This window comes from Anopheles gambiae, chromosome X (genome assembly GCF_943734735.2).
Source record: "Anopheles gambiae chromosome X, idAnoGambNW_F1_1, whole genome shotgun sequence".
Lineage (NCBI taxonomy): Eukaryota > Metazoa > Arthropoda > Insecta > Diptera > Culicidae > Anopheles > Anopheles gambiae.
In genome coordinates, this window is record NC_064600.1 from 9946329 (window position 1) to 9957437 (window position 11109).

The 11109-nt window shown below is 53.1% G+C and overlaps 3 protein-coding genes across 3 annotated transcripts; 1 reads left to right on the top strand and 2 right to left on the bottom strand.

Moving 5' to 3' along the window:
- Window positions 1–5331, bottom strand: LOC1271670 (activating signal cointegrator 1). Its single transcript, XM_310529.6, has 4 exons — window positions 3321–5331; window positions 2212–3238; window positions 1027–1522; window positions 1–172 (listed from the first exon to the last, which is right to left on the bottom strand). Exons 1-4 carry the CDS (start codon window positions 3386–3388, stop codon window positions 90–92), a joined length of 1674 nt encoding a protein of 557 aa, XP_310529.5. The 5' UTR covers window positions 3389–5331; the 3' UTR covers window positions 1–89.
- A 291-nt stretch (window positions 5332–5622) lies between these two features.
- LOC1271669 (molybdenum cofactor sulfurase) lies at window positions 5623–8581 on the top strand. Its single transcript, XM_310528.6, has 2 exons — window positions 5623–6091; window positions 6174–8581. Exons 1-2 carry the CDS (start codon window positions 6022–6024, stop codon window positions 8414–8416), a joined length of 2313 nt encoding a protein of 770 aa, XP_310528.6. The 5' UTR covers window positions 5623–6021; the 3' UTR covers window positions 8417–8581.
- Window positions 8420–9149, bottom strand: LOC1271668 (migration and invasion enhancer 1). Its single transcript, XM_310527.5, has 2 exons — window positions 8990–9149; window positions 8420–8880 (listed from the first exon to the last, which is right to left on the bottom strand). The coding sequence occupies exons 1-2, from the start codon at window positions 9040–9042 to the stop codon at window positions 8619–8621; spliced, it is 315 nt and encodes a 104-aa protein (XP_310527.5). The 5' UTR covers window positions 9043–9149; the 3' UTR covers window positions 8420–8618.
- Window positions 9150–11109: the final 1960 nt, after the last annotated feature.

Sequence of the window (11109 nt, forward strand, 5' to 3'; positions counted from 1 at the left end):
TTATTTGCGATGCGATGTTTTATTTAGCAATTCTCCCTGTTATACACAATCAATGCCGAATCGTATCCGACTGGAGTAGGACGGGTGCTTCAGTCGGCCAGCTGTTTGTTTTGCTTCGCTAACCGCTGCAACGCTTTGACCGCCGCCTGGTGTATGCCCGAATCCAGCATGTCTGTGTGCGGAAGAGGGAAGAAAGGAAGGCAAAAGGACAACAATGAGCAAATTAGCACGCAAACGCACACCGGTGCACACTAGTGATGTGCTCTTTGATGATGATTGTTAATCCAATTCCGACTACGGCAAAATCCGAAGCACTAGTTCCATCCGGAGTCGGAGTCGCCCGGAGTCGCCCGAATTCGTTTAGAGTCTTTCGGAGTCGTTCGTAGTCGTCCGGAGACGTCCGGAGTTGGAGTCGTCCGGAGTTGGAGTCGTCCAAAGTCGTCTAGAGTCGTCCGAAGTCATCCAGAGTCATCTGGAGTCGTTCAGAGTCGCCCGAAGTCATCAGGAGACGCCCGGAGTCGTCCAGTTTCGTCAGGAGTCCTCCAGAGTCGTCCGGAGTCGTCCGGAAACAAAGGCCTGTATAAGACTCCAGACGACTCCAGACGACTCCAGGCGGCTTCGGAAGATTGCAGACGATTCCGGACTTCTCCGGACGACTCCGGACGACTCCGGACGACTCTGGACGACTCTGGACGACTCTGGACAACTCTGGACGACTCTGGACAACTCCGACTCCGGACGACTTTGGGCGACTCTGGATGACTCTAAACGACTCTGAACAACTCTAGACGACTCCGACTCCGGGTGACTCCGACTCCGGGCTACTTAGGACAACTTCGGACTACTCCGGACGACTCCGGACGACTCCAAAAGACTCTAGACGACTCCGAACGACTCCGCATACTGCTGGGCGAACCTAGCAGTCGGAGTTGGTTCCGAAATTATCGGAGTAGGATTGGAGTTGACTCCAGGTTTTTGCACACTTTACCCATCACTAGCCCATCACACACACACACACACACTTACAGATTTTGTGGTCCCCCCGGACCGGAAAGCGTATCGGCAGCTCCTGCGGCTCCTCGCACACAAACACGAACGGGCTGTCCGATTCGCCGTTCGGGTGCTGCTTCCGGTACTCCTCCTGCGGCAGACAGTCCTGCACCGAGACGCAGCCGAGCAGGCAGCCGGCCGGATACTGGGTGGGGAACTGGAGTTCCGCCCCGTCGCCGTACAGCGTGCGGTAGAAGCACTCCAGCTCGCGGATCGTTTCCGGGTCGGCCGGTTTTGCCGTCGCCGCGATCCAGAGCCGGCCGCGGTGCGACGAGTACCAGGTGCGGCCCTCGTGCCGCTTGATGCCGGCGACGAGCAGTGACGCCCACGGCTGGTGCATCGACAGGCAGTGGCGCAGGTCTGACATCTGCAGGAACTCTTTGTCTTGCACGCGGCTGTACACGCCATCGTACCCGGTGGTGCTGATGGCCGGCCGCCCTGCTGCCGGTGCGCCTGCATTAACGTCCACGAACTGAAATCAAGCGAGAGGGAACTCATTTATTGTGCTTGGAGTGTGAGGAATATTGCTGCAAAATGTCACTGTCAATGTCATAAAACAAGTCTGACTGAAACAAAATCCATGTCAGCGTCGCGTACTCAATTGTGATAATCAGAGGTGATACTCAAAACGATCATGATGTGACCAATGCATGCTTGGTGACATTTGGTTGAGCACCCAACTCTTGGTCAGTCACTTGGTCGCGACATTTTCAGTCGGTGGTCATCACGATAGTCATGGGAGATATGCGGAGCGTGCGAGTGATTCCAAGAAACAAAATGAGCATGTTTTCTCGCTCTGTTTGACCTGACAGACCATCAAACCATACAGAGCGAGAGCCTCATCTCTAATCATCGCAGTTGTGTACGTGATCTGATTTAAGCTTCGTTTCAGTCATGAGTGTTGGTGACTGGAAGCACTGTTCACAGCCAGAAAAGGTCATAATTTTGCTTGTGACGGCATTAAGCTCTGCTTGTCTGTCAGAGTATCGGGTTTGCCTCAAGCAGTCGCATGTCGCGTTTGGCATCTCATGACGCACTTTCATTAGGTATCAGCAATGAGCATCAAGCTACCACGGATATGTTCATTGTTATCGTTGGTGAACATCTCGTGATGCTCATGACATTTTGCAGCACTGGTGAGGAGTAGGAAAGTATAGTTACCGTCGGTGCAGGACCACTGAGGGTCGGATGCACGTCCTCACTATCCGGACCAGTCGGATGCTGCCCGGGCGGTTGCACGTTCTCCTTGCCCCGCCCACCCCCACTGACCGGCGCCTCGACCAGAGACGCCTGCCGCAGTATCTCCTCCACGTCCTCGGTCGACAGGGCCGCCTCGTCCAACACCCGGCGGCCGGCAAAGTCGAGCGTCACCTTCCGGGCGAGCCGGCTCGCGTGCCGCTTCTCGCGCAGCTCCTCCTCCAGCTGCTCCAGCTTTTTGCGCTCCGCGTCCGACAGCCACACCGAGTGCGTCTTGAAGTAGTCCGCCTCGTCGTCGATCACCGTCGTGCGCTTCTCGCTGTTCCGGTCGTACTCCAGCAGCCGGTTGCGGGTGGCGAGCGCCTCCTCCCAGCCGGCCGGCCGGTTCTGCTCCATCAGCGTGCGGCGCAGGCTGTCGCCCTTGCGCGACGCGCTCTCGATCAGCCGCTGCTCGTGCTCGGTGCAGACCAGGCTGCCGCAAAACAGGCACGGCCCGCTGCCCTCCTGCTCGCACACGATCCGGCCGCAGTGCAGACAGTTGTTCACCAGCCGGTGCTTCCCCGCCTGGCAGTCGCAGTGATGGCGCCCCTTGAGCAGCACCACGTCCGCCAGCTCCCCGTCCTGCCCGTACAGGTTGACGTACTTGGTTTTCTTCTTACTGCCGCCGCCGCCGCCACCCGAAGCTTCCGGGGCCGTAGGCGTAGGTTTCGAGCTGGACGCACCGGACGTTGGCGGGTTCGCTTTGGATGGTTTCGTTTGCTGCTGCTGCTGCTGCTGCTGCTTTGAGGACGAGGCGGATGGTTGTTGTTTGCTCTTGCCGGCCGATTTGCCGGTGGTGAGGGGCTTCATCACCGGCAGCCCGTCGGGTGTGTCGTGGCCGAGCCGCACCTTCAGCTCACGGATGAAGGCCGTATGCTGTGGATTGTTGTAATCGAGCAGCGTCCGGAAGTAGCCATCAATCTCGTGCGCATTCTGAATGGTGTGGATGTAGCTGAAAAAAACACACGGAACGGGAGATTTGTTATTCAGGGTGTGTCAGAGATGGCACAAGCGAGACTTCTTTCGATACTTACGCGATCAGGTCGTCCGGTATGTCGAAGTGCAGACATTTCGACAGCTCCTCCTTTATCCACTGATTCATGTCACTTTCTCTCACTCGTTTGATTGATGGAATGCCACAAAACACTGCTATTTTCTCACCGCCACTGGACAACTGATGATCGAATGGGAACCAGTAGAGACCTGGCCAGTTTCGCAATGCACGCTCACTCCCGCAAAACAAGATGCAATTGCCCTTATTTTCCGGTTTGCTGATGCGATAAACACCGTTTTCGTCATCGGATGCAATAGAGCCGGGGCTTGACAGCCGGGCTCGGTTGCTCGGACGGTGACACGTCTGACAGGTCCGTAGCAGTTGTTTAACGCAATGTTTTGGTATCAATTTATAGCCCTACACGCCCTACACCCTTTTGCCGACCAAACCAGCTGACAGGAGGAACACAACCCAGGCCGATCGAAAACATTCGGGCGCTTCCATTGATGCCGTAACGTGCATTGAAAAGAGCATCAGCATTTCACTATTGTTGTTGTTTGTATGGTTTAGAGAGGCTTTGGTTCCGATGGAGTTCTTTCGCCGCTTCAGAATTTTCTAGGCTGCTTTTTGGTAGCTATTCACACTCAAATACAATGCTACTTTTTTATGAAAAGCGAAATTGACACATTACGCTATTTAAAAAAAATAGAAGTTGACATATTTTTCCCTACGTTGGAATGTTTGTTAGTGTGAACAACACCGTTTCTCAATAAATAGACCTATCCGCGGCGAAATCAGTCATTGCCACCAATCCGAACGGTCGTCTATGGCAAAACTTCATGTATCCAAGGTTGTTGGCCATTGCTAATCATCTTGAGGGCTTTAAAAAGATAAAAACAACATTAGCCATTAGCGGTCCCCGAGATACACGGTTAATAGGAACCGAAAGCGCCCGCAAAATGCGACGTATCTCGAATTTCCGCATGAGCCGAATGCTCGTGATTTTCAGCGGAAATTTCACTAATTTTCGTATAATTTTGCAAGTAGCGGGTAGCTTTTAGCCCCTTTATTAATTAGTTTATATGATTCGCAATGAATATAAAAGTTTAAAACCATTTGAAATGGCTTTTAACATTCGATCAAAAGCGTAATTATTAGGCATTTTACAACTGTGTCAAATCGGTGCTAATTGCTCAAAGAACTGTCAAATGTTGGAAAACCGCTTATCTCCGAATCCGCGTATAAGAGGTACCGTGTATTTCGTATAAGAGGTTCCATATATTTATGAATCTTAATGGGTTCATGGATGTTATAGATTCATGAATCCTTGGGGATCCATCATAAATCATTAGAGATTCGATTCGAGATTCGAATCACTCACGGCATGAAGATTCATATGAATGAATCTCAACGCAAGATTCATGAAACCCAACACTAATCAGACATGGCATGGTAAGCTAGCCGCACGATTACACCAAGCAGACGCTGGTGTTAAATAAAGTCTGAAAATCTGAACCAAGAATGCACACCAAGTCGGGACCATTTTCAACCATTGGTTCTTTATCCAAAACGGGAAAGACGCACGGGAAAATTTGTCTCGAACGAACGAGTACAGTGAGGTGACCATACTGAGATGTAAACATACTCCAGTGCGTTCGCTAGCAGGAGTAACGATTCGCTGGCTGTATTGTACTCGTTGGCGTTGACTTGAGCTTTTTGAACGCAAACAAAATACCCAAAGTTTGAAGGAGAAGGTGCGCATTTGCGATAAACTGCTCCTCATTAGATTCTGGTTGTATTATTTGTTTGGAGAATCACTCCAATTAACAATCCTCCCGTGAAAAAACATTAACTAAGCGGTCACCTACTGTATTGAATTGTAAGGCCTCATAAAGGATATCCCAAGCAACTCGTTACAGTTCTGCACGGTTGGGACTAAAAATCGAAAAACAAAAATCAGAATTTCAACGTTACGTAATAAATGGATATTTGCTGCACACCGGCCCGCAAGGCCACAAGGCACCACGGCAGTTTACACCGGTTGGTTCGGGTGCGTGCCGAGACGTTACCATGGGTTACGGGCACACGGGCCGTCCGCTCACCCGCGTGCGACGTACACCACAACGGGGAGAGGGGCACTATTGCACAATGTGAAAATAGGCAATTCTTACAGCAAAGCAGCAGTTTAAGAAGCTACACTGTCCCCCCGAGCTGTCAAACAGGAAATCATACACTGTTTTGGACTGTCGGAAATGTCGAACCGAGAAGCGATCATTATCTAGAGTCCGAACACAGACACACACACACACAGGGCAATCGAAGCCCTGTGGTTTCATATCAAACCCTATTTGTTTTGCTTCTTCCACTGCATCCCCCCCTTCCCTATCCCTCCCCTTTACCCCTTTGGGTTGCCCACGTCCGAAACGTCCAGAAGCGGAATTGATTGAGTTTCGGGCCGAATCGATGAGTGGGCGCTTTGCCGACCCCACGGAGCATTTAAATGTGACCAGCAGTGTGGTACGGCACGTGAGATGCGGGCTGGAAGCGCACACGCATGCTGCTAACGGCGCTAGAAAGTAGCGCGCTCATCGAGAAAACGACTGCTTATCTCGCGCGCCCTCAGCCTCGTCACGATCGTTATCGCGTCCCGCAGTCCCTAAAACCAGTGTGAGAGTGATTGTGAGCGGTGGCTGGAGATCCTGTTTGCTGTTTGCTTGCGGTTGTCTTGTATAAGGGAGAGGATGGATTTCGTAGAAGAATTCACCGACGAGGAGCGGTTAAAAATTGAGCAAGATTTCTCCCGCCTGGCAGGTAAGCGCGGTCTCCCCCACTGTGAGCTTATCAAGCAAAGGATAAATCGTGTGTGTGTTTGTTTTGCACTACTTACCTACAGACAAATGCTATCTGGACCACGCGGGCACGGCACTGTACGGCGAGTCGCAGCTGCGCGCCGTCCAGGAGCTGCTGGCGGGCGGCCTGTACTGCAACCCGCACACCAGCCGCACCATGGAGGACCTGATCGATCTGGTGCGGTACCGGGTGCTGCGCTGGTTCCAGACCCGGCCGGCCGACTACAGCCTGGTGTTTACCTCTGGCACGACCGCCAGCCTGAAGCTGGTCGCCGAGTCGTTCGAGTTCGGACCGGGCGACGCTGAGCCGGGCTCGTTCGTCTACCTGCGCGACAGCCACACGTCCGTGCTGGGGATGCGCGAGCTCGTCCGCACGGGGCGGGTGCAGCCGATCGAGCGGGCCGAGCTGCTGCAGGCGCTGAACGAACCGGAGGACCCGCGGCGCCAGCACCCCCATCGACCCTCGCTACTCGTCTTTCCCGCCCAGTGCAACTTTAACGGCGCCAAGTACCCGCTGGAGCTGTGCGAGCTGATCGAGCGGAACGGGCTGCGCGGGTACGGCGGGGACGCGTTTCACGTCTGTCTCGATGCGGCCAGCCACGTCTCGACCAGCCCGCTCGATCTGTCCCGCTACCGGCCGAGCTTCGTCTGTCTGTCGTTCTACAAGATCTTCGGCTACCCGACCGGGCTGGGCGCGCTGCTGGTACGCCGGGACGCGGAACCGCTGCTGCGCGGGAAGCGGTACTACGGCGGTGGCACGGTCAAGATAGCGCTGAGCGGGCCGGACCGGTTCCACGAGCGGCGGGACGCGCTAGCGGACCGCCTCGAGGACGGCACGATCAACTTCCTCTCGATAGCGGCGCTGCTGCCGTGTCTGGAGACGCTCACGCGCCTCATCCCCGGCGCCACGATGGACCGGATCCAGCGGCACACCTTCCAGCTCGCCCGCTACTGCTACCGGGAGCTGCAGGCGCTGCAGCACGCAAACGGCGGCCGGGTGGTCGACCTGTACCACGATACCGCGTTCGGGGACGCCCGCACGCAGGGCGCCATCGTCAACTTTAACGTGCTGAACGACGACGGTGGGCACGTGGGGTTCGCCGAGGTGGCGTGTATGGCCGCCAACCACGGCATCTATCTGCGCACCGGGTGCTTCTGCAATCCGGGCGCCTGCCAGCGCCACCTGCGGCTCGCCGATGACGATCTGCTGCGCCACTACCGGGCCGGGCACGTGTGCGGCGACGCGAACGATCTGATCGACGGGCAGCCGACCGGGTCGGTGCGCGTCTCGTTCGGGTACTGCACGCGCCGGTCCGACGTCGACCGGCTGGTGGCGATGGTGCGCCGGTGCTACGTGCGCCGCTCGATAACCGGGCCGCTGTCGCGCGCGGACGTCCTGGCGCAGTACAAAAGCTACGATCGGCCGCGGCTGGTGCAGCTCTGCCTGTATCCGGTCAAGTCGTGCGGTCCGCTGCGCGTCACTACCGGTGGGTGGCCGCTCGCCCCGACCGGGCTGCTCTACGACCGCGCGTTCCTGATCGTGGACGAGCATGGGGCCGCGATGACGCAGAAGAAGCTGCCGACGATGTGCCGCATCCGGCCGGACATTGCGGACGGGCGGCTGGTGCTGCGGCACGCCGACCTCGAGGACGAGCCGCTGACGATTGAGCTGGAGGGCGGCGGTGAGGCGGGCGAGCCGGCCGCCGCACACCTCTGCCAGACGAAGGTGTGCCGGGACAGCGTGCAGGGCGTGGACTGTGGCGAGCGGGCGGCCGACTGGGTCAGCCGGGCGCTCGGCGTGTCCGGGCTGCGGTTGCTGCGCCAGTCCGGGCAGGAGCCGCGCCGCCAGCGCCAAACCGACCGCGCACTGTCGCTCAACAACCAGGCCCAGCTGCTGCTCGTCAACCGCACGTCGGTCCGGTGGCTGCGCGACAAGGTCGGGGACGGAGATTGGGACGGCGCGGACGCACCGTCGCTCGACGCGCTGGTCGACCGGTTCCGGGGCAACCTGATCGTCGAGACGGTCCGCCCGCTGGAGGAGTCGGACTGGCGGCGGGTGCTCGTCGGCCCCAGCCAGTTCACCGTCGACGGGCCGTGCACCCGCTGCCAGATGATCTGCATCGATCAGGCGACGGGCGAGCGGACGGCGGAGCCGCTGCGCACGATCAGCCGCGAGTTTGGCGGGCGGATGCGGTTCGGCGTCTACCTGTCGCTGGCGGGCGATTGGGCCGACCGGGAGCTGCCCCTCGGTGCGACGGTTTCGGGTGTAATCGAGGAAAGCGAATAGCGATTTCGGGGGAATTGATGGTCAAAACCTTTTTTTCCTTTTTGTTTTGCTAAACACACACGCATTAAACGCACACTGAGCATTAAACATTGCGGTTTACCCACAAACAACGCACCTGGATACTTTAGCAATAAAAAAAAACGGACTAGAAGAAACACCACCGCACATCTCTCTGGCTCTCTTTGCTCGCCCCAGCCCAGCACTACTGCAGCACACAGTCCGTGATCGGTTGCTCCGCCACCCTGGCCACGGGAAGGCCGTCCCGGGCTTTGCGCACATTCTGCACCACCTCCTCGTAGCGCGGGAAAGCGAGCGAGCCCAGCTTGGAGTGGACGAGCGTGTCGTTGATCTGCACCTCGAACGAGCCGCGCCGTCCGGTGCGGCAGACCACCTCCGCCTCCGGGATCTGCTCCCGTATCAGGGCGGCCAGCTCCAGGCACTGCGGTTTCGAATTGCACACATTGCTATGGAGGGGGAGGCGCGAAGAAGCGGGAAAACAGGGAAGAGCTTTCATGTAGTTACACTACCAAAACGCGCATTGCTGCCCTGCACTGGCACGCCGCGGTCACGTACCAATACTCGATGTCGACGCGAGGTTTCGGGCGCGCTGCCTCACCCTCGGACATGGCTGGATTTGGTGTGATGTTTTTTAAGGCGAATTTTGCGTTGCACAGTTAGGGCCACGCTGTGTTTGTGTTTTGTTTTGGCGGCAGCCGGCTTTTGAGATTTTTTTGTGACAGCGGAGCGTCTGTCATCGTGCGTCAAAATATTGAGCGGGCACTGCAGCACGTTTGAAAAAAAAAACCGTTACCGTTCAAATAGAGCGACAACGTCGCGCGCGATAAAATTTAACTCAAAATTTCACTCCACGTAGATCATAGTAGCTCATTCGACTCAGTCAACCAACTTGTTTTATGTTTGAAAACACAAAAAATAAGTTAAAATGTGTTCAAATCTATTTTTTGCGTTTAGCATTAATCTGGCTCATAGAGCGTTTCTACATACACCGAGAATGCAGCTGAGAAAATAACTGACAGTATGCTTTGACAGTGACTGACAGCATTTTCGGTGAGAGAATTCTCCTCGGCATGCAAAGAACGATGGAGCTGAGAAAATATTGAATTGGCAGTTTATAGCGATCGATCAATAATAGTTTGCATTTTTGCCGTCTAATAATCGTAGATATATTATTAAAAAGTAAAAGAAACTTTTTTGACTTCATTTTAGCGATTAAAATGGATTTTTTCAACATCATTTTAAAAGTCTCATCTCGGCGCTTTTCAGAGCTTCTACACACACCAGCGTGAGAAACCGGTTGTCAATTCTCTCACAGCCATCTCTCAGCTGCATTCTCGGTGTATGTAGAAACGCTCATAAACAAATTTGATAATTCGATTATTCGATTCCTAAACGGAGTATCGAAAGACTTCGTTTAACAGGCGGTGAACGACTGATGCTTTCTAAAATTAGTACAAAAAAGCTAGTGGTGCCATCTTTTAGTGGGATACCCAACCAATGGAGCGCTTTCCTCGCATTAAGAGCTTTGAAGTTGAAGTAGAATAATTACCACATAAACCAATTCTGTTTCCCTGCGCGTTATTACACTAGCGAGTAGAATTTTCATGTCAAACCGCTCGCTGGCATCGGTCTTGACAGAAGAATTCCAGTTCAACCTACCTAGTCTAATAGCGCCATACCCAAAAAGCCAAAATTGCTTAAGCAGCCAATTTTGGTAAGCTAAAGATCGCTGCTCTGATTCACCTTTTGCAGTAGTTAAACAGCATCAAACATCCACTTGAATCTTTCAAATAGCGCTTAAGCAGCTTCCTTATGCCACGGTGCCAGGGATTATTTTTCTTTACGATTTATTTTCAAGCAAGTCGTCATCAATGAAATAAACAACATGATGTATGTTATATTATGTGCATGTTTATTTTAAAACATTCAATGCTCTTGAATTCCATAGAATTTTACATAGTTTTCTAAAAACTTACAATCAATTCGCTCAACATTCCTTCTTCAATTAACGAATCTAACTTGTGTAGCAGCAATGAGCTGATTGGCGGCACCAGTCTTTGACACTTTGACAAGAGCTACCTCGTACCGATGTCATGTATTAACCGTAGAGTTGGCAACCAGATTTACACACGTAAGTTGGCAACCGGCATACCCGGGTATTCCACACGTTTTGATACAAAAAATTAACGATTTTCATAGGTAAACAATGCTTTTATATTTTAATGCTGTAAGCAAGTAATGCCGACCATATATTGTCTTCTATTTCATTTATTCATTTAGTTTATTCATTTTATTATAAAAATAACGGTCAAATTGAAATTTGGAATCGCTTGAATTTGACTCGAAAATAAGCACAATACGGAAAGAGGAAGAAGAGAAACGTCATTCTCCATACAAAATGTATGGAATACCCGGGTATGCTGGTTGCCAACTTACGTGGTAAAGTTAAAAAAAAATCAAAATAAAATACTTATAGGCTGTTTAAAATAACAACTTATGCACCAAAAAATCAGAAATTAAAAGTTGGGAGGCTACGGAAAATTTCAGGTCAATCAAAGCAATGAATCAAAAGTTATTGCAGTTTAAAGTTAAAAAAAATTCCGCTTGCCGAAAAATGTATTGATATGACAGTTCGGGAAAGTTGCTGTTGACACTTTGTATATGGGTTTGACAGC

Coding starts and splice junctions, on each gene's coding strand:
- LOC1271670 (XM_310529.6), bottom strand. CDS start 3,388: ATGAATCAGTGGATAAAGGAGGAGCTGTCGAAATGTCTGCACTTCGAC. Junction 3,239..3,320: donor ATACCGGACGACCTGATCGC/GTAAGTATCGAA, acceptor TGTTTTTTTCAG/CTACATCCACACCATTCAGA. Junction 173..1,026: donor CCGGGGGGACCACAAAATCT/GTAAGTGTGTGT, acceptor TTCCGCACACAG/ACATGCTGGATTCGGGCATA.
- LOC1271668 (XM_310527.5), bottom strand. CDS start 9,042: ATGTCCGAGGGTGAGGCAGCGCGCCCGAAACCTCGCGTCGACATCGAG. Junction 8,881..8,989: donor CGCGTCGACATCGAGTATTG/GTACGTGACCGC, acceptor CCCCCTCCATAG/CAATGTGTGCAATTCGAAAC.
- LOC1271669 (XM_310528.6), top strand. CDS start 6,022: ATGGATTTCGTAGAAGAATTCACCGACGAGGAGCGGTTAAAAATTGAG. Junction 6,092..6,173: donor AGATTTCTCCCGCCTGGCAG/GTAAGCGCGGTC, acceptor ACTTACCTACAG/ACAAATGCTATCTGGACCAC.